At 48.2% G+C, this 21,474-nt stretch overlaps 2 protein-coding genes across 4 annotated transcripts in view; one reads left to right on the top strand and one right to left on the bottom strand.

The window, feature by feature from the left end:
• Positions 1-21,474, top strand: part of LOC310697542 (vesicle transport protein GOT1B-like) — a 112,000-nt gene that overhangs the window by 36,381 nt on the left and 54,145 nt on the right. The gene's annotated exons all lie outside the window — the stretch shown is intronic.
• Positions 2,087-21,474, bottom strand: part of CELF5 (CUGBP Elav-like family member 5) — a 69,304-nt gene continuing 49,916 nt past the window's right edge. For 2 of the 3 annotated variants that reach the window (XM_083483948.1, XM_083483949.1), the window contains exons 4-13: positions 19,730-19,858; positions 18,586-18,665; positions 16,700-16,846; positions 13,827-13,968; positions 10,645-10,791; positions 10,237-10,299; positions 8,672-8,755; positions 6,440-6,583; positions 5,209-5,372; positions 2,087-3,816 (exon numbers count right to left, since the gene is read on the bottom strand). In XM_083483948.1, the coding sequence (XP_083340074.1) occupies positions 5,245-5,372; positions 6,440-6,583; positions 8,672-8,755; positions 10,237-10,299; positions 10,645-10,791; positions 13,827-13,968; positions 16,700-16,846; positions 18,586-18,665; positions 19,730-19,858 (1,064 nt within the window). In that variant the 3' untranslated portion in view covers positions 2,087-3,816; positions 5,209-5,244. The remainder of the gene's footprint in view (positions 3,817-5,208; positions 5,373-6,439; positions 6,584-8,671; positions 8,756-10,236; positions 10,300-10,644; positions 10,792-13,826; positions 13,969-16,699; positions 16,847-18,585; positions 18,666-19,729; positions 19,859-21,474) is intronic. The other variant, XR_014521011.1, reaches the window with a different exon arrangement.

Here is a 21,474-nt window from a genome sequence, read left to right as displayed (position 1 = left end):
AATCTGACTCCAATTGGACGGTGGCTCCCTGCTTGCTCACCTGACACCGTTTCCCTCTGTTAGCCTTCCTTTTTCTCCCAGGCCCCTGAAGCGGAAGGGTTTCAAGTATTTGTGGCCTCGTTTCATGGGGCAGGTTCTGCCTTTGAGTGCAAAAGATGCGCTCCTTCCTGGGTTTCGTTGATTGGAATTTAATGTTCATGGACTGCGTTGTAAGTCCGCTTTGCAAGCCAAGAGACTGATATTCATTAATAATACTTGGGGTGGAATATACCATATTTTTCGCTCTATAAGACGCACCAGACCACAAGACGCACCTAGTTTTTGGAGGAGGAGGAAAACAAGAAAAAAAAATATTCTGAATCTCAGAAGCCAGAACAGCAAGAGGGATCGCTGCGCAGTGAAAGCAGCAATCCCTCTTGCTGTTCTGGCTTCTGGGATAGCTGCGCAGCCTGCATTCACTCCATAAGACGCACACTCATTTCCCCTTACTTTTTAGGAGGGAAAAAGTGAGTCTTACAGAGCAAAAAATACGGAATGTGGTTGGGATAGCTTTTCTTAAAAAAACAAACCTCTACATGGACAGAAGAAGCCCTGAATGGCTTGTTAGATAGCCAGCTGCTCAAGACAGACTGGCGTGCCTTGGGATATTGACTTGCCAAAGTCACCGCTGCAGGAACATGCCCACTTCTGACGCCAGGTTGCACCCACTCGCAAGGCTGCTTTAGGCTGGGGTGGGGACCGTCTTTGCCCTTCCAGATGGCGCTGGACTCCAACTCCCAGGAGCCAGCAGGGGCAGTAGTCAAGCATGATGGGAATTGTAGTTCAGCAACTTTTGGAGACCCATAGATTCCTCTCTCTCTCTCTCTCTCTCTCTCTCTCTCTCTCACACACACACACACACAGGAATGTTTAAGTATATAGTAAAATTCTGGCATATTTCAGACTAGCCTGCCGCAGGAGATCTTGTGTAGCAATACATATACATATATATAGATATATCTCTATGTTTAAAAAGATACGTTTTTTGGTCAAATCGCTACCCTTGGCATGTTTGGGTCTCCTGCCACCGAAGCTAAGCTGTGGGGTGTGAGTGTTTTAAAATGTGCTTTTAAATCTGATATACGCCCGGGATCAAGGGTGGGGGTTGGAGGGGGGTTGGAAGGGTGGCTGAGAGCGGAGGTAATGGGTGGGGATGAATCTAGGGAGGAAGTGCAGTGTAATGGCTAGAGCGTTGGACCTGGAAGAGCAGAGTTCGAAACCCCCACTCAGTCATGAAGCTCACCGGGTGATCTTGGAGGATGAAATGGGGGGGGGGGGACCTTTTGCCACACCTAGAGATCATTGGAAGATAGAGGAGGCATATAAATGAAATAAATAAACGATGATAATAAGTAAGAGCCAGGGAAACAAAGCTTGGGCTTCTGGGTAAGGAAGGGGTAGCAGTCTGGGGTGATACAGATGTTTTTGGATGACAAACTCCACAAAGGAGGCTGGGGCAGATGGGAGTTCGGTGTTCAGCCATATCTGAAGGGCCCCAGACATCCGTCTGTCCCCACAGCAATGGGGTAATGGGGGGTGGAAACAGAGACGGGGTGGGACAGGGTTAAAGGACTCCTCCAGAGGCTGGGGAAAGGGGTGGTTGAGAGAAACCCCTGGGACAGGCAACACGCTCTACGTGGGGCTACCTTTGAAGGTGACTTGGAAACTGCAATTAATCCAGAATGCGGCAGCCAGACTGGTGATTGGAAGCGGCCGCCGAGGCCACATAACACCGGTCCTCAAAGACCTACATTGGCGAGATGTGCTTCTACTTCTCAGAGGTCCAGTCTGGCTCAGTTTGCAATCCTTGTTTTGCTGATTTCCTTGAATATTCTAATTTTCTGAGATTCTTAATTTGGGGTTTTCATCAGCTGTACGCCATGATCATCTCAATGATAACAAATCAAGGCTTGACATATCTCGCTTTGCATGTCACGAGCCGATCTCATATATTAGTTTCACTTCTGAAGTTGAATTAGTGAAATAAAGGAACTTTTCCACGATATTCTGATTTTTCGAGTTTCTCCTGTACACTGAAATTCAACCAGGGGGATACGAGGAAGTCACTTAACAATGTTTCTGAGTTTGGTTTAAATAAGGTTGAGATTTATGTTCGTTTGTCTATTTGTTTGTTTAATTTTTTTTTTTGGAAAATCAATTTAAAAAATTGGGGGGGAAAGAACCTCCAAAGACAGGGGCAGTCTACCTCCCAGCAACCAAAGGGAGTTGTGTGTGTGTGTGTGTGTGTGTGTAAGCAAGTCTTTTCATGCCCTGCTGCTTGCTTGTGAATGCTCTTAGGCTGGACACTGTCAGAAACAGTCCACTGGGTAGATGAGGTACTGGTCTGATCAATCAATGCACAACAGATTTTTTTTTGGGGGGGGTTGGAATGGTTGAATGCAGATAGAATGGGAAGTGGGAAGAGGGGTTGGAAAGGCAGTGTGCTATTGGGTGGGGAGGTGGGGGGGGGGCTGGCGTTTCAGATCTCTGTTTCCAAGAATCAGCCATGCCTTTGGGCTGTGCAAAGTCTCTAAGCTTGCATTGTGTATACAGAATCATAGAGCTGAATAGTCCAATGTAGGAATAACCCTCTGCAATGCATATATATATATGTATATCTACACACACGTACACACACACACACACACACACACACACACACACACAGATACGTGTATCAGTTGCATACTGTTTGATTTGTTCCCCTGAAGAGAGAACTCTTCTGCAATAATATTTTGCTTGCATCGTCTTGGGTTAGCAAGTTCACACACACACACACACACACACTCATACACGCTGGAAACATCGGCTATCTGCAGAACAGTAAAAAATAAAGTAAAATTCAAGTCTGTTGCTGGAGGCAGTGTTGTAACCCTTAGCAATAGGTTCCTTTCCTTTTCCTTGCTTCTTCTTTTTTTTAAAAACAGTTAGCCCTCCATTTGATCAGGAATATTTGGCTGTTGAGGAAGGGGGCGAGGAGGAGAGCCTCCCCCCCACCCCTCGCCCCGCTGCGCTCTTTCCTCTTTCCGTTTCGGCGCAGCCACGGAAATGCCGCCGCGAAGGCACTTCTTCTACCTGCCCTCATCCGCGGAGCCTTCTTCAAAGACGCGCCCCAGCATCCGAACGAGTCCCCCTTCCCCTGGCCCTTCGTCCGCACTCCGTCCCGGACGCCAAGGCGGAAAAAGCTTCTCCTTTTGCACCCGGTAGAGCTCTTGGGGGGGGGGTAAAGACCTAGGCCCTTTCCGACGCCATTCGAGGATCAGGCACTATCTGTCGTCTCGCATCGACTCACCCGCCGTAGAAAGGAAGAAAAATTTGGTCCTGTGGTTTTTCATTTTCTCTTCTTCTTCTTCCGAACGTTTTAAAAAAAATAGAGTTGCTGTAATATATATTTATATATCCTTATATATATATATATCTTTCTCTTTCTCTCTCTCTCTTCTACTTATATACACAACACGGTTTAAATTAGAAAGTCAGCTGTTAAAACGATGCAACCAAGTCTTCAGGTTGGTGCATTGGCTAAACTGGGGGCAGCTGTCCGTAGTGCTGAAATCCCCCACACATATACACACACCCTGTGAATCCTTTCAGGAGGACGTTGTGAAAGGTGTTGTCGTTGTTGCTGGATGTTGGCTGGGTTGGTTTGTTGTCGTTGGCTTCCCCCCGCCCCCCCCCACTCCGCCCAAGGAAGGTGGGGAATTGTTCGGGGGCGGGGGATCCCTTCTTTAAAACGAAAGAACGAAATCAACTGGAAGAGGGGATGCTTAACTTCACCTAAAGGAGAAGAAGAGAGAGAGAGAGAGAGAGGTTGCCAAAATCACACACCTGTTGTCGTCGTCCCCATATGATAAAATACAGCATGCTCACATTGTGCGCGTTCAGATCAGGGATCGAAACCGCTAGAGGCTGCAAGCGCTTAAAATATTTTGGTGCCCCATACATATCTAATTCAAAATCTAAAACAATAATAAACCATGAACTGAAATTTTATTTTTTCAAAATGAAATGAAGCCTACGGTAAGATGGAAGGAGATGCTTATTTTTGTATACTTGCACTTTATTCGAATTTTTCTTTCCCCTCCTCCTTTTTCTAAAAGCCTTTGATCAGATCCTCAAAACTAATCTGGCATCTATACCTAGTGGAGAGCAGGCCCCCACAGCCTGCCTTAATAATAATAATAATAATAATAATAATAATAATAATTTTTATTTATACCCTGCCCTCCTCAGCCAAGACCAGGCTCAGGGCAGCTAACACCAGGTAAAAACATTTGATTAAAATACAACTTAAAAACAAGATTAAGTACAACATTAAAATGCAGCCTCATTTCAGTAGAAACTCAAATCAAAAACTTTTTGGGGATGAAAACGTCAAATCTTCACCAAGGCCAACTATCCAGACTGGTCCTACGTGGGCCAGAAAAAAGCCAGGGAAGTCCCCAAATAGGAGTTCCATCACAGAAGGAGAAAGGAAAAGGGAAAGAGGGGGAGGGGATCAAGTTGATTCCAAGCCAAAGGCCAGGCGGAACAACTCCTGTTGTGTGGTTGTCGTATTGGGGTTTTTAATAGATTCCAACAGAGAAAATGAACACTCAGCCGAGCAATTGGTGAGCATTAATGTTAAAAATCCGGAAAAGGAATATTTTTTGAGGTACTTTCCTTGATACCCTAAGCATGTACCGTATTTTTCGCTCTATAAGACACACCAGACCACAAGACGCACCTAGTTGTTGGAGGAGGAAAACAAGAAAAAAAATATTCTGAATCTCAGAAGCCAGAACAACAAGAGGGATCGCTGTGCAGTGAAAGCAGCAATCCCTCTTGCTGTTCTGGCTTCTGGGATAGCTGCGCAGCCTGCATTCGCTCCATAAAACGCCCACACATTTCCCCTTACTTTTTAGGAGGGAAAAAGTGAGTGTTATAGAGCAAAAAATACGGTATTTATTTTGCTTATTCAGCCCTGATTCAGATCCATAGGGTCCAAAGCCCTGGAGGTGCCCCATGGCTGGCGGGTGAGAAAGAGAGGATCCCCACTACTCTCAGAGGGAGCCTTGCCCAAACGCTACAATTTTTCCTCTGAGGGGAGTTCTTTCGGTCCCTTGTATCGCTTTGGTTGCCCTTTAGCTGGAGCTTTCCGGACTCCGTGACATCCTTGCATTTACGTACTGCGGGACTGCAGTTTCCATCGCAGGGACGCGCAGTTCAGTAGGGGTGGCTGGCGTCCTTAGGCCGCTTCAATTGCACCTTCAATCTTTTCATCCCGATCTGGAACCCATTCATAGCCTGGATGGCTGTCTGGGCACTGGATGGGTTGTCGAAACTCACAAAGCCTGAATAAAAGGGGGAGGCAAAGATACGACATGATACGATACGATAATCTTTATTGACATTGTCCCATACAGAACAACGAAATTGGAAATATCTACATCAGGCATTCAAAAACCAACAAGCCTGCTATCCCAGCCTGGTTAGCCCCCTAAAAACTCTGATACCCCATAATTAAATACAATATACTCCCATAGAGACTACCTTAGAGGTAAAGGTAAAGGTACCCCTGCCCGTACGGGCCAGTCTTGCCAGACTCTAGGGTTGTGCGCTCATCTCACTCTATAGGCCGGGGGCCAGCGCTGTCCGCAGACACTTCCGGGTCACGTGGCCAGCGTGACGAAGCTGCTCTGGCGAGCCGGCACCAGTGCAGCACACGGAAACGCCATTTACCTTCCCGCTAGTAAGCGGTCCCTATTTATCTACTTGCACCCGGGGGTGCTTTCGAACTGCTAGGTTGGCAAGCGCTGGCACCCCGCCGCAGGGATTCGAACCACCGACCATGCGATCGGCAAGTCCTAGGCGCTGAGGTTTTACCCACAGCGCCACCCGCGTCCCGAGACTACCTTACACTGCATTTAAAACCAAAATCGCATTTGGATAGAAACTGTTTCTCAGGCGGCTAGTCCTAGTCTTTATAACCTTGTACCCTCTTCCAGAAGGCAGAAGCTGAAAGAGATCATTTCTGGGGTGCACACTATCCTGCGCTATCTCTGCAGCTTTCTTATGGCACCTGGAAGCGTAGATTTGATCCAAGGTGGGAAGAGTGCACCCAATTATTCTCTCCGCAGCCTTTACAACCCTGGACAGCACTGTTTTTCCCCTGACCGTGCAGCTCCCAAACCACACACACAGACCATAAGTTAATGCACTCTCCACAGTACAATGGTAAAATGCCATCAACAGGTCCTTTGAGAGATTGTTTTTTCTGGGTCAGGATTGCTGACGAGACTAAAACACTCAGGGTTGTTTAAAAAAAGGGTGATTGCAAAGGACCTTTCCAAACCAAGGGCTTCAAATTGCCTGTCCTGTACCTGCCCCTCTTCCCTCTCTCCCTCCCTTGATTGCTCACCGAAACATTTGCTCTGGTTTGTTGCGCGGTCCATGAAAACTTTGGAGGAGATGATGTTCCCAAAGGGAAGGAACATCTGCATGAGTTCGTTGTCACCAAACTCCTGGGGGAGGTGGTAGATGAAAAGGTTGCATCCTTCGGGGCCTGCGGTTAAAGAGGCAGCATGGCATAGTGGTTAGAGCATCAGACTAGGAGCAGGGAGGCCTTGGGTTCAAATCCCCCCGCCCATTCAGCAATGAAACACCCTTGTGTGACCCACATGACCCAGAAAGCTGTCTGTGGACAAACACCGGCTCCCTTGGCCTGAAAGCGAGAATAGTCACCTTTGACTTGACTTGACCGTCCAGAGGTCCTTTACCTTTACCTTTTTACCTCTGTTTCTGGTCATTGTAGGAAGGGTGAAGGTAAAGGGACCCCTGACCATTAGGTCCAGTCGTGGCCGACTCTGGGGTTGCGCTCATCTCGCTTTACTGGCCGAGGGAGCCGGTGTACAGCTTCCGGGTCATGTGGCCAGCAGGAATAAGCCGCTTCTGGCGAAACCAGAGCAGCGCACGGAAACGCCGTTTACCTTCCCGCCAGAGTGGTACCTATTTATCTACTTGCACTTGACGTCAAGGAATCCAAGTGGTCCTCCTGCAAGTATTTCCACCAAACTATGCCCTCCCATCAGCAGATGCCACTTGCAAAATCATCCAATGGGCAGGGTCAAATCCTGCACTGACTGTGCATGGCCTGCCTGTTTCCAGGAAGGGGTGTGTGTGTGTGTCTGCATTGGAATTCTCTGCTTCAACAAAGATCTCCCCACAGTTCGCCACTTGGGAAAATGAACAGCAGTCATTTAAGACATTTGCAAAGTTAAAATGGCGGTTGACTAGAAAGAGACTGGCTTTCTAAACATTTGGGTGGGCAGGATTGGTTTTTGGCAGGCTTTGGCAGACGTGCACTGAGGTGGAAATAGCTTGCGCGCATGTGCACGGGCCTCCTCCTACCCGGAAATAACGCTTGCACGTGCGCAAATAATGCTTGCGCATGCGCTCAAGCGATTTCCGGTACTCCTCCGACCCAGAAGTGGGCAGCCACACAGCACAGCGCCGGTAAGAGCGGGCAGCGGGGGGCGCCGCCGGCCGGATAAACGAGTCCCTCGGGCCTTAGCTTGGGGATCCCTGTCCTAAGCTCAGCCCACCCACCCTTCACATTTGGCTCCTGGTGTTGATCCTGAGAAGGCTGTGGCCTATGGAGCCCAGAAGATTCCTCACCCCTGAGCTAAGTCACACTAAGTCAACAGTCCTACGGAGAGCAAAGGTTTCCTGCTTTGCAGGGGGCTGGGATAGATGACCCTCAGGATCCCTTCCATGATTCTAGGATTGCTGTGATTCTAACTCATTCCATCAACTCCATTGAAAGCTTACCCCCACCCCCAAAACCGGGTTCCTTTTCCAGAACCATTTTCATCCCAGCTGATTGTAGCAAGAACTACCATTTCAATAACATGATTGGTGTCTGAGTTTACCGTATTTTTCGTCCCATTTTTCCCCCTTTATTTTTTTCCTTTATTCCCCCCCCCCCCAAAGCAGGTCGGGGAAACCGAACCAGGTCGAGGAACAGCGGGATGGTGGCGCTGCGCCTCCCTGCTGTCCCCCGAGCTTGTGGGGCTGGCCGATGTCTGCCAGGCGCGAGGGGCACTCTGCTTCAGGGCGCCCCGCCCGGGCGGCAGGCTGCTATCCGCAGCCTAGACACCCCTGCGGGACCTCCCGCAGGGCTGCCTAGGCTGCGGGTGTGTTCCCGAAGCACCGGGAGCTCTGCATTCAGCGCGCCCGGTGCTCCAGGAAGCAGGCTACTGTCCGCAGCCTAGACAGCCCTGCGGGAACTCCCACAGGGCTGCCTAGGCTGCGGATGTCTTCCTGAAGCCTGGAGAGCGAGAGGGGTCGGTGCGCACCGACCCCTCTCGCTCTCCAAGCTTCGGCGAAAGCCTGCATTCGCCCCATAGGACGCACCCAGATTTCCCCTTCATTTTTGGAGGGGAAAAAGTGCGTCCTATAGGGCGAAAAATACGGTACTTTCCCCCCTCTTCCCTCCCCACTCCCTTTTCCTTTTGTGTCGTGTCTTTTCCATTGTAAGTCCATGGGCAGGGGCTGCCCTGTTTAAAACTGACGGCATGGCTGAGGGGTGGGGGGCACAAGTGCTCTAAACAGAAGAAAGGAAGATTGCCTTTGGACCCGGAAGACGACTTACCTTCCCGTTGCTGCTGCTGAATTATTGGAAGGGGCTGAGGGATGGGCTGAGCTACCGGGGTGATGGTGGTGGCTGGGTAGACAGCTGGGCAGGGAAAGAGAGGGGAGACAGAGCATTCATTTTATTATTTTTCATGTATTTTGGTTTTTCAAAACATATTTTTCTTTCTTCAAATTTCATTGACCAAAAACCAAAATGCAAAATGCTCCAAATCGGAGCAAAATGCTGTCAATAAATTCAGTCTAATACTATATACAGTTTGCATTTTAAAAACACACACAAACAAATAAAATAATCAAATTAAGGAAAGGAAAAACCAACAAATAAGGCTACCAACATACAGATTCAAGTTAGAATTTCAGGTCACCGCAATGCAAATATCTATCCGCATCCATTTTGCTCATGGAAAGCCCCTATAGCTCTGCAATCTTATATATTTCAAATGCACTTTCCTTTGTGTGCATTCAGGTGGGCTACTGGTTAACGAACTGAGTCAAACTCTACTGTATGTATATCGGTTTTAAAGCATGAAACTCTTAATCTCAGGGTTTGGGGTTTGAACAAAAGTTCGCAGCGGGTTGGATCAGATGATATTCACAATCCCTTCCAGCTCTATAATTCTATTCTATAAGTACAGTGGTACTTTGCTTTACAACCATAATCCGTTCCGGAGGTCCATTTGTAAACCAAAATAGGTTGTAACCCAAGGCGTGCTTTCACCAATGGGGCCTCAAAAAAAATTGTCCGTAATAAAAAAAAAGGGAGGGGATTGTAATCCCCCCCAAAAAGGTTGCAAACTGGGACACACACTTCCGGGTTTGACATGTTTGTAATCCAAGACGGATGCAAACCACGGTAAAGGGACCCCTGACCATTAGGTCCAGTCGTGGCCGACTCTGGGGTTGCGGCGCTCATCTCACTTTATTGGCCGAGGGAGCCGGCGTACAGCTTCCGTGTCATGTGGCCAGCAGGACTAAGCCACTTCTGGCGAAACCAGAGCAGCGCACGGAAACGCCGTTTACCTTCCCGCTGGAGCGGTACCTATTTATTTTCTTGCACTTTGACGTGCTTTCGAACTCGGTCCCTGCTCCTGCCAACCTAGCATTTCGAAAACATGTCAAAGTGCAAGTAGTTAAATGGGTACCGATCAGGCAGGAAGGTAAACAGCATTTCCGTGCGCTGTTCTGGCTCGCCAGAAGCGGCTTAGTCCTGCTGGCCACATGACTCAGAAGCTGTACGCCGGCTCCCTCGGCCAATAAAGCGAGATGAGCACCGCAACCCCAGAGTCGGCCACGACTGGACCTAATGGTCAGGGGTCCCCTTTACCTTTACTTACCCAAATTCACTGTGGGAGTATATTGTGGCTTGGCAATGGGTTTTTCGAAAGGCGGGCCTTTCTAAGCCTAAAGTTAGAGGGGAGATGATCATTCTCAGTGTTATGGCCTACTTGAAACTTCGTGACGAAGCCATACGCGAATCTTGAAATTAGAATCTCTAACGCTTCCGCCAGCCTTGGTAAAATATGTGTATTCCCCAGGTCAGTCCCCATCTCATGCACACGGTACCTGCATACTGCTGGACTCCGGTGAAGGCTGGGTGCATAGTCTCTGCTACTGATGGGTTCTGGGCTAAAAGAGGAGAGATCTTATTTTATTTTTCTTAAGGAACGGACGTGTTGAGAAGAAGGGAAGTCCTAAAATGTGAACGAGCCAAAAAATAATAATGAATTGGAGTTGGGAGTGGAAATGGGGAGTCGCAACAGCATTTTGAACCATTGCTCAAAACAGACATCAGAACGAAACAGCCAGCAACAAACTCAGAACCTTGAGGACTAGAATGAGCAGGTTTACTGAAGATGGTAGTTGGGAGAGATGAGAGTTGGAGTCCACCATCATCTGGGAGGAGCATAGGCTGCCCATCCGTATCCTCCTCTCTGTGCCTGTTTCCCGCACCACACCTTTCCCCTTTCCTACCTGTGCAGGGAAGAAGCCCATTCGTATAAACGGCCTCCAAGGTGGGATGGCTGCTGGGAATGGGGACCACTCCTGCGAAGCTGTTGGTGATGGGGGCCACCAGTCCCGGGATGGCAGTCGTGCCCAAGAGAGGAGGGGAGTGTAACCCTGTAGATCAGAGGCAGAAAAGCGGGTGGGTGTGACTTTCCTTTTAACAACAACAACAACAACAACAACAACAACAACAACAACAATCTTTATTACGGAGACCCAACAAATCGTTGCAAAGCAATGCACAATTCAGACAGCCTACCTCCAGGTTAAACAAGCATTTTGTTCAGAATATAAGGATCATTGGTTCTTGCAACCACCGATAAAAACTTTGCCACTGCTAATGTTCTAGCGTTTGTCCGGTCTTCCAATAGGAACCTGACATAGCGAGCCTCTGATTTTCCCGGGAAAAGCACCAGCAAGGGTAGTATCAGTTCAGCCCTGGCTTGCTCGTATTTTGCACAGTGCAACAAAATATGTTTTATGGGATCGATGTCTTGAGCACACGAGCAAAGTCTGTCCTGGTAGGGAACTCCTCTCAACACTGCAGAAGGAAAGACGTTTAGTCTGGCTTTGGTGAAAAGCCTTCGATAGTTTGGTACTGTCAGGTTTTTAATGTAAGATGTTAACCTAAAGACATGCCCATATTGTATCCTTTTAACAGCTCTGGGGACAGCATTGGAGCCTCCCCCTCCGTGCATCCAGATGTGCCTTTCCCCCTCAGAAGCATCCCTACACCAGGTGCTTGTTCGTCTACTGTCTACACTGAGCATGACCTTTTGCACACGCTTTTCAACCAGGGCCGTCAGGAATCGAACCCGGGACTATCTGCATGCAAAAACAGATACTCTTCCCATTGAACTAGCTCTCCAGGGAGAAAAAAAAGAGAGGAGCTGCTTTGTATCAGGTCGGAACGTTTACCTATCTGAAGTCCTGTATTCTCTACCATGGCAGAAAATATAAAATTAACCGGCAATCCGCTTCCATCTGGATTGTGGTAAATACAGCGGTACCTCGGGTAACATACGCTTCAGGTTACATACGCTTCAGGTTACACACTCCGCTAACCCAGATATAGTGCTTCAGGTTAAGAACTTTGCTTCAGGATAAGAACAGAAATCTGGCTCCGGCGGTGCGGCAGCAGCAGCAGGAGGCCCCATTAGCTAAAGTGGTGCTTCAGGTTAAGAACAGTCTCAGGTTAAGAACGGACCTCCGGAACGAATTAAGTACTTAACCCGAGGTACCACTGTAATGTAGGGAGTGCAAATATCCAGAGTGTTGGGATCAGATGGGATTACTATGAGGAATTATAAAATATGCATCAAGCCATTGTGTCCGCCATGAAAGCATGGCGTTGACTGGGTTCGATTCATTGACAATAATTTCTGATCAAATCCCACAACCCTCTGCATCTCTGGCCATTTCCTCTACTGTCCATTTCTCTCTGCTTGACAAGTCATGTACGCAGCCCAGTTGCCACTTGCTGCATCAGGCATCCTGGGTCATAAAGATGATAGTTAGCTTTGATGTAGTTTAAACTTTAGGTAGATCTTAGGGCCAGGAAGAGGGTTCACAAGAATATGGTAAATACTGCCATCCTTCCAGGAGATGGTAAATACTTCCTTCCTTTATTGCTTGTTTATGACCTCCGGGTTTGCTGAATGCATTCCTCCTTTTTAAGGTAAAGGGACCCCTGACCATTAGGTCCAGTTGTGACCAACTCTGGGGTTGCGGCGCTCATCTCGCTTTATTGGCCAAGGGAGCCGGCGTACAGCTTCTGGGTCATGTGGCCAGCATGACTAAGCTGCTTCTGGCGAACCAGAGCAGTGCACAGAAACACCGTTTACCTTCCCGCCGGAGCGGTACCTATTTATCTACTTGCACTTTGACGTGCTTTCGAACTGCTAGGTTGGCAGGAGCAGGGACCGAGCAACAGGAGCTCACCCTGTCGCGGGGATTCGAACTGTCGACCTTCTGATCGGCAAGTCTTAGGCTCTGTGGTTTAACCCACAGCACCACCCGCGTTCCCCAGAAGTATGCATGCTTAAATTAGCTTTTTGTAGTTTGACTGTCCCCACATGGGTTTTTTTTGAAATGCTCAGAGGAAATCTGATTGGCTCTTACGTACACTGTGTAAAAAGTTCTTTTGTGAATAAAACGACCTGGGCCGGAGGGTGGACAGGAATTATTATTATACGCACTCCTCCCAGAGTCTTGCTGGTTGAAGCCTCTGTGTGTATTTTATTATCAGAGTCCAATCCTTCCTTTACTTTGGGAACGCCTCAAATATTAAAGTTTGTTGGATTGAAGTCAGTGCTGGTCATATACTGGAGAAGTACAAACCTACTAGATTTGGCTTGCATCTATCATTAGGCTAGCCCTGTCATTAGGAAGCTGGGGCTGAGGGAGGGGAGCAGCGTACTGTAATAGAATTTTAAGGTCATATATGTATAATAAATGTTCATAAATGTACCAGGGTCTGGAGGAGCACTGGACTCCCAAGCTGACCAAATGTTTCTCTGCAAGGAGGGACGGGGTGAGGGAACCTATCCACTGTCACAGGAATTAAGTAATCACCATTTCAAAAGGAATGGCCAGACTACCAGGAAAGGCAATCAGATACGGCATTATCAGAAAACCAGGCAGACAGGGAAAACAACAACACACTCAAATTTCTGTTGTAGACCACCTTTTCTGTGATGTAGATATGATGTTTCTGGGGGGTGGTCTTGGGCTACACCCCTTCTGTGATGTATGTATGATGTATGGAGGGGTGGTCTTGAGCTCCAGGGCAGGGAATTTAAAATGTCTATATAAGGGCGGACACACCTTCGTTCTGGGTCCTCCTCCTTCTCCTGCGGGTGAGGGAAGCACCCTGTTGCAACAGCTTTAATATAGATCAGGCTTACTAGCTGCTTTGCTTCTCAATATTCTCTGGTTGGCCTCTGTTATTTTCTCCTACCAATAGGGAACCCATGTAAGGACTCTATATGGATACCCCATCAGGGAAGAAGGGCAGATTTTGTTTACAACAGTACAAAGGGAAAAATCTCATTGGCTGCTCTGTCCCCTTTTCCCCCTGGCTTGCCCAGGAGGCAGGGTGGCCCCCAGGCTGGGAAAACTTCCCCACCCCTGACACCAAGGATACGCACCTGAGGTTTGTGCAACAGGAGTGGCTGGCAAGCCATTTAGGCTGACGGTGCCGATTTGCTGGATGTGGCAAGGGGAGAAGGTGAGGCTTGGGCTGACGAAGCTTCCATGAGATGCCGAGAGGACGGTCTGCTGCTGCATCAGCTGAGAAAAGAAAAGGAAAATGCAGGCAAGTCTCCAGTGTGTAAGTGAAGTTGGGTCTACTGGGAAACACCATTGAAAAAGCCTGCAAACACACTCTAAATCTGAACCAGGCTTCCTTGAGACTACAATTCCCATCATCCCTGACCACTGGTCCTGCTAGCTAGGGATGACGGGAGTTGTAGGCAAAAAACATCTGGAGCAGGGATCCCCAAACTCGGCTCTCCAGATGTTTTGGGACTACAACTCCCATCATCCCTAGCTAACAGGACCAGTGGTCAGGGATGATGGGAACTGTAGTCCCAAAACAGCTGGAGGGTCAAGTTTGGGGACACCTGATCTGGAGGGGCCGAGGTTGAGGAAGCCTGCTCTACCTCTGTAAACCCTTTAGAAAACCAAAACTCCACCGCAATAGCTCCCTCTAAACCTCCTTGTTCAAATTTTCCATAGGCCTGTTCAAAGGCTCCTGGGATTACACGACGCTGTTTTTGCACCATTTTCACGCCTTTGGGGTGCCGTTTTTGCCCCTTTACATGCCACTTCCTGGTTGGTGTCGTGCCTTAAAGTAAAGTAAAGGTAAAGGGACCCCTGACCATTAGGTCCAGTTGTGGCTGACTCTGGGGTTGCGGCACTCATCTCGCTTTATTGGCCGAGGGAGCCGGCGTACAGCTTCCAGGTCGTGTGGCCAGCATGACTAAGCCACTTCTGGCGAACCAGAGCAGCGCACGGAAACGCCGTTCACCTTCCCGCCGGAGCGGTACCTATTTATCTACTTGCACTTTGACGTGCTTTCGAACTGCTGAGTTGGCAGGAGCTGGGACCGAGCAACGGGAGCTCACCCCGTCGCAGGGATTCGAACCGCCGACCTTCTGATCAGCAAATCCTAGGCTCTGTGATTTAACCCACAGCGCCACCCGCATCCCGCGTCGTGCCTTGAGAGTGTGGAAATAACAATCCGCAGCAACGATACCACAGAGAGAGATCTATCAATGGCTCGGCTAGGCCTCTACAGCCGAAGGCTGCAACGCTTCTTTGACTTCCTTCCCCTCTTTCTGCAGTTCCTTAAATTTATTCTTTCATATATTCTGCATATCCAGATTAACTTAATTTGCTCATGCGTTCATCTACTTTAAATCTATACTCATAAAACTACAGGTTATTACAATAATCCTGCTAATGTTTTAATCTGTTTACAATTTATCTCCAAATTTTCAATAAACCATTTCCATTCTTTTATAAAGAATTTGTTATCTTGATTTCTTATTCTTCCGGTAAGTTTCTGCATATTTCATAAGCTTTTGTATCCATTCTTCCTTTGCTGGGACTTCTGCTTCTTTCTATTTTGGGGCAAGTAACATTCTTGCCGCTATAGCAGCGTACATAAATAAATTTCTATACAACTTAGGTAGTGCTGTCCCTATAATTCCCAAAAGAAAAGCTTCTGGATTTGTTTGTTTTTAATAAAAGTTATTTTGAACATCTTTTTCAATTCATTATGTATCATTTCCTAGTAAGCTTTAACCCAGTAAGCTACAAGACCACCACATATGATAAAAAGAACCTTCCTTCGCTTTCCAAAATTTGTTTGATTTAGATTTATACATTTTTGACAGTTTACTCGGTGTTAGATACCAACGATATATCATTTTCTCTTAGAAGAAGAAGAGTTTGGATTTGATACCCCGCTTTATCACTACCCGAAGGAGTCCCAAAGCAGCTAACATTCTCCTTTCCCTTCCTGCCCCACAACAAACACTCTGTGAGGTGAGTGGGGCTGAGAGACTTCACAGAAGTGTGACTAGCCCAAGGTCACCCAGCAGCTGCATGTGGAGGAGCGGAGATGCGAACCCGGTTCACCAGATTACGAGTCCACCGCTCTTAACCACTAACCACACTGGCTCTTACACCAGGGCTCAACAAACTTTTTCAGCAGGGGGCCAATCCACTGTCCCTCAGACCTTGTGGAGGGCCAGACTATATATATATATATTTGAACGAATTTCTATGCCCCACAAATAACCCAGAGATGCATTTGAAATAAAAGGACACATTCTACTTATGTAAAAACACACTGATTCCCGGACCATCCACGGGCCGGATTGAGAAGATGATTGGGCCTGATCCAACCCCCGGGCCTTAGTTTGCCTACCCGTCCACCCTTTCTCAACCTGTGAGTCCCCAGATGTTGTTGAACTACAACTCCCATCCCCCCTAGCTAGCACGGCTAGAGCTCAGGGATGATGGGAGTTGTAGTCCAACAACATGTGGGGATCCACAGGTTGAGAACCGTTGTCTTAGACCATAAAGGTAAAGGTAAAGGGACTCCTGACCATTAAGTCCAGTCGTGACTGACTCTGGGGTTGCGGCGCTCATCTCGCTTTATTGGCCGAGGGAGTCAGTGTACAGCTTCTGGGTCATGTGGCCAGCAGGACTAAGCCGCTTCTGGCGAACCAGAGCAGCGCACGGAAACGCCGTTTACCTTCCCGCCGGAGTGGTACCTATTTATCTACTTGCACATGACGTGCTTTTGAACTGCTAGGTTGGCATAACATGCTGCAAATTTTATATCCCAATTCCACAATCCTCCCCATGTTGCTCTTCTTCCGTTCTTACGGCCGTGTCGTGACGGGTGCCCTGCTGAACGCAGGCACACAGAAACATGCACCCCGGATTCGCACCCCCCCCAGCCCTCCCTCTGCTGCCTCTGCTGCCTCGCGTCCAGGCAGATACTCACGGCCTGAGCATATGTGCTGTACGGGGTGAAGGGCAGCGCAAAGGAAGGCGTGAGGATCCCCAGTTGCCCCACCATCTGCTGCATGCGCCGGAGGGTCCGCTCTTTGTCCGTGTCGGCAAATTTCACCACAAGGCTGGAGGAAGCGCCCTAGTTTGCAGGAGGAAAGGCAAAGGCATCAGACTCTTTAGCCATGACTCTGGCATTACGGGGGGTTGGACTCAATAGGAGTATAGCATCTAGATCAAGGGAAGTAATAGTGCCACTGTATTCTGCTCTGGTCAGACCTCACCTGGAGTACTGTGTCCAGTTCTGGGCACCACAGTTCAAGAAGGACACGGACAAACTGGAACGTGTCCAGAGGAGGGCAACCAAAATGGTCAAAGGCCTGGAAACGATGCCTTATGAGGAACGGCTAAGGGAGCTGGGCATGTTTAGCCTGGAGAAGAGGAGGTTAAGGGGTGATATGATAGCCATGTTCAAATATATAAAAGGATGTCACATAGAGGAGGGAGAGAGGTTGTTTTCTGCTGCTCCAGAGAAGCGGACACGGAGCAATGGATCCAAACTACAAGAAAGAAGATTCCACCTAAACATTAGGAAGAACTTCCTGACAGTAAGAGCTGTTCGAGGGTGGAATTTGCTGCCAAGGAGTGTGGTGGAGTCTCCTCCTTTGGAGGTCTTTAAGCAGAGGCTTGACAACCATATGTCAGGAGTGCTCTGATGGTGTTTCCTGCTTGGCAGGGGGTTGGACTCGATGGCCCTTGTGGTCTCTTCCAACTCTATGATTCTATGATTCTATCCTATGACCCTGGGGTACCCTCTAACTCTGCAGTTTTATGGTTCCATCACTGTCCTGAGATCGGCTGCGGAGAGCTTCCTGCTGCCTGCCACTCCTCTCTAGCACAGCGGCAGCCAAGGAGGACTGGGCGCGACTCCCTGCACAGCTGCTGCCAGTCCGTGCAGACAACAGCAGCCAGGGAGGACCAGCAATTTAACACTGCACAGGGCAGTTCAGATTTAAATCAGCCCTTTATTCCAAATCATGCAGACTGGAGTCTTGTTTTCGGCAAGCGCAGCTCGGTGGCCAATGTGGTTAGAGCTGCCCGGAACCCTACAAAGCCCCACTGACAGTCATTAACAGTTCCTTTCCCACCCACCCCCCAAAACCCCCAACCCTCCTTGTTAAAAGCTGCCTGGAAAGAGAGAGATGTCAAGAAATTGAGGGCAGCCAAAGAAGAAAGAGAGAGAATAAAAATCTGATCAGAGCAGCATCTGAGAGCTGTTCGACAGTGGAACAGGGGGTTGGACTCGATGGCCCTTGTGGTCTCTTCCAACTCTATGATTCTATGAAATGGTGGAGGGCATGTGCTCCTGAATTTGTTCTTCTCTCAAACATGTCCCGTAAGACAGTGGAGGTTTAGGATCAGAGTTTTCCTTCTCCCAGATGGGCTCCTTTCTCTTGTGTCTGCTTAGGTCTCCTTCACCACCACAATGTCATGCAACAGCCCAAACTTTAATCTGGGTGGAATCTACACACATATTTAAAAAAAACGCTGCAAAAATGCTTTTTATAAAAAAAAACGTTTTGAAAAATAAATTGAATTTTGCATAGCTCCCTGTCGCCACCTAGTGTTACATTTGTACATTGCACTTAAAATGCTTTATTTGCAGCTCTCTAGCTGAGTCCTTGGATAGGGCAGCACTGGTACCCCCACAAACCTCCCACACGGATCCGCCATATTGTGACTCGTTTTCCCATCAGCTGTTCCCCTCTGGAGGATTTCGACTCGCCTTGGGCAAATGGCCGGTTTGCGACGCTGGCTCGCACCCCAAAGGAACCCAACCACCCACCCACCCACCCCAAATTCTGATGGCACCTTACTCACAGGCATAGTTTGGCTGCCATGAAGGGCGTGGATCGCTGCCTGGGCCTCCGTGTGAGAGGAGAATTTAACAAAGGCACAGCCTGGGGGGCGTCAGAGGAGACAGAGAGAGAGAGAAGAGGAGGACAGAAAGGAAAGCTGCAAGTGAGAACAGAGCTGGAGGAAAGTATAGTTTATGGAACATTGGCCTGTTCAAATGGGAGGGAAGAATCCCATGGGCCCCTCTTTGTGCAAAATTTCCATGGCCCCCCACCCTACTTAATTTCCCATGGACCCCTCTTTGTGCAAAATTCCCATGGCCCCCCACCCTACTTAATTTCCCATGGACCCCTCTTTGTGCAAAATTCCCATGGCCCCCCGCCCTACTTAATTTCCCATGGCCTCCATTCATGCCAGGAGCAACTCCACACTACAAGCAAGCATATGGCATGACTTTTGAGCCATAGGCGACCTTCCAGCCACACAAAGCTTATAAGTTTTTACACAGAGAGATAGAGAGAGAGAGAGAGAGTCAAGGAAGAGTCATTATCACAGTTCAAATACAAGGTGTGGTTTTGAGGGCCAGGCAGAGAGCCCTGGGGGCCACATTGGGTTCTCGAGCCCGAGGTTCCCAACTCTTTTCACACACCATAATAACATGCGACCCTGCACAGCACATCAAGAGGGTGTTTCCCCCCCTCTTTTACATTAGCCGATAGCCTTGCTGAAGGTGTAAGAGCACTGCCACCGATTATTTATTACAATGGCTCTCCAAAACTCGCCAATCAAACCTGGCAAGGCATAAATGCAAAAGCAAGAGACTAGTCCTCAAGGTGAATGCCGTTTTGCTATTGTTTTCCCCCCGTGAGAGATGCTGTGAGGCACCCGAGTTCAAAGAATGTAATAATAATAATAATTAATAATAATGAAGCCTGAGGACAGCCAATTCCCAGAGCTCTCTGCGGAGTGCTTTGGGAGTGAAACCAGTTTCAAAACGGACTGAATTTGCAAGCAACTGTTCCCTTCGAGAAGAGGTCAAGTCTGTTCTTGAAGGGACAGCTCAGCTAGTAGAGCACAAGACTCTTAATCTCAGAGTGGTGGGTTTGAAACCCACGTTAGGCAAAAGAATCGTCCCCCATCCTAGATGGACGGAGGACCAGAGACTGACCTTTGCTGTTGCCGTCCGGCCCTCTGAGCACCGTGCACTCATCAATGACCCCGAAAGGTTCAAAGAGGCGCAGTATGTCTTCTTCCGATTGCTGCTTGTTCAACATTCCCACAAAGAGCTTTCGGTCCCCTAGAGAGGGGAAAAGAAAAGAAAACCACAGAACCATCAACTTTCTGTGGGTCTCTCAGGATGGAGGGGGGAAAGATGGGGCAATCTGTAGGAGTGCAATTACAGTGGTGCCTCGCAAGACGAAAATAATCCGTTCTGTGATTCTCTTCGTCTAGCGGTTTTTTCGTCTTGCGAAGCAAGCCCATTGAAGGATTAGCGGATTAGCGCTATTAGCGGCTTTTAGCTGCTTTTAGCGGCTTATCTGCTGATCAGATCAGCTGATAAGCGGCTTAGTGGCTTAGAAAAAGGGTGGGGGGGAGGAAAAAAAACCAGCAGGAACTCGCAAGTCATTGTCGTCTTGCGAAGCAAGCCCATAGGAAATTCGTTTTGCAAAGCACCTCCAAAACGGAAAACTCTTTCGTCTAGCGAGTTTTCCGTCTTGCGAGGCATTCGCCTTGTGGGGCACCACTGTATCCAGAGTGTGGGGTCAGGTGGGATTACTATGAGGAATTATAAAATATGCATCAAGCCATTGTGTCCACGATGAATGCATTGTGTTGACTGGGTTCGATACATTGACAATAATTTCTGATCAAATCCACAACCCTCTGTATCTCTGGCCATTTCCTCTACTGTCCATTTCTCTCTCTTCACAAGTCATGTACACAGCCCAGTTGCTTAGACAGGCAGGCGTCATGGGTCATCAAAGATAGTGGGCAGTTTCTTTGATGTAGCTTTTCAGATATGTTAATCTTAGGATGTTAGTCTTTGGGCCAGGAAACAGGTCTCACATAAAGGTGATAATGATCGCTGTCCTCTTGGCCATCCTTCTTATCATGTATTTTGCTTGTTTATGACCTCAGGGGTTGCCAAATGCACTCCTTTGTAGTTCTGCTCTTTGTTTACCCCAGAAATATGTGTGCTTGATTAGTTTTGGTAGTTTAACTTTGACCCCACGTGAGGTTCGTTGAAATGCTCAGAAGAAATCTGATTGGTTCTTACGAACACTCTGTAAAAAGCTCTTTTGTGAATAAAACGACCTGGGCCAGGGGCTAGAGGCAGAGATTATTATACGCACCCTTCCCAGAGTCTTGCTGGTTCAAGCCTCTGTGTCTATTCTTATTAATCAGAGTTCAATCCTTCCTTTACTTTGGGAATGCCTCAGCAATCCACTACCCCAAGGAACCCCAAAGATACTAGTTTTGCAAAGGTGCCGTCTATTATCTTTATCTCACGGTCTTGGGTTCAAGCTCTCTATATTCTGAAGGGGGGGTAGGGATGTGATGGAGATCCCTAGTCCCCTGTATAGAACGACAGTTTCCAAGGTGGAAAGGAAGGACACAACAATCATGTACATTTAGCAGCATTTAATGATGAGATTTTGCAGCAACTATGAAGCCACACAATGTGTGCGCCTGTTTTTAAAATTGCGGGTGTTTCTGGTGCTTATCGATTTGAAGATATGTTTCAAAGGGCATGGCACGAAAGCATTGTGATATCTCAGAAACCAGAGGGAAGGCTTCAGTGCCCTTTCCTTAGGGTTGCCATACGTTCATTCAGAGCTAGAACACGGCAGTCTGAAATTGTCCAGTTAGCAATCGTTGTAATGTCTTGGAAAATCCAGACGTGTTGGCAAA

The sequence above is a fragment of the Podarcis liolepis genome, assembly GCF_965112155.1.
Source record: "Podarcis liolepis genome assembly, chromosome: 18".
NCBI classification, from domain to species: domain Eukaryota; kingdom Metazoa; phylum Chordata; class Lepidosauria; order Squamata; family Lacertidae; genus Podarcis; species Podarcis liolepis.
Note: the sequence above shows the minus strand (reverse complement) of the source record. Positions and strands in the feature narration are given on the sequence as shown.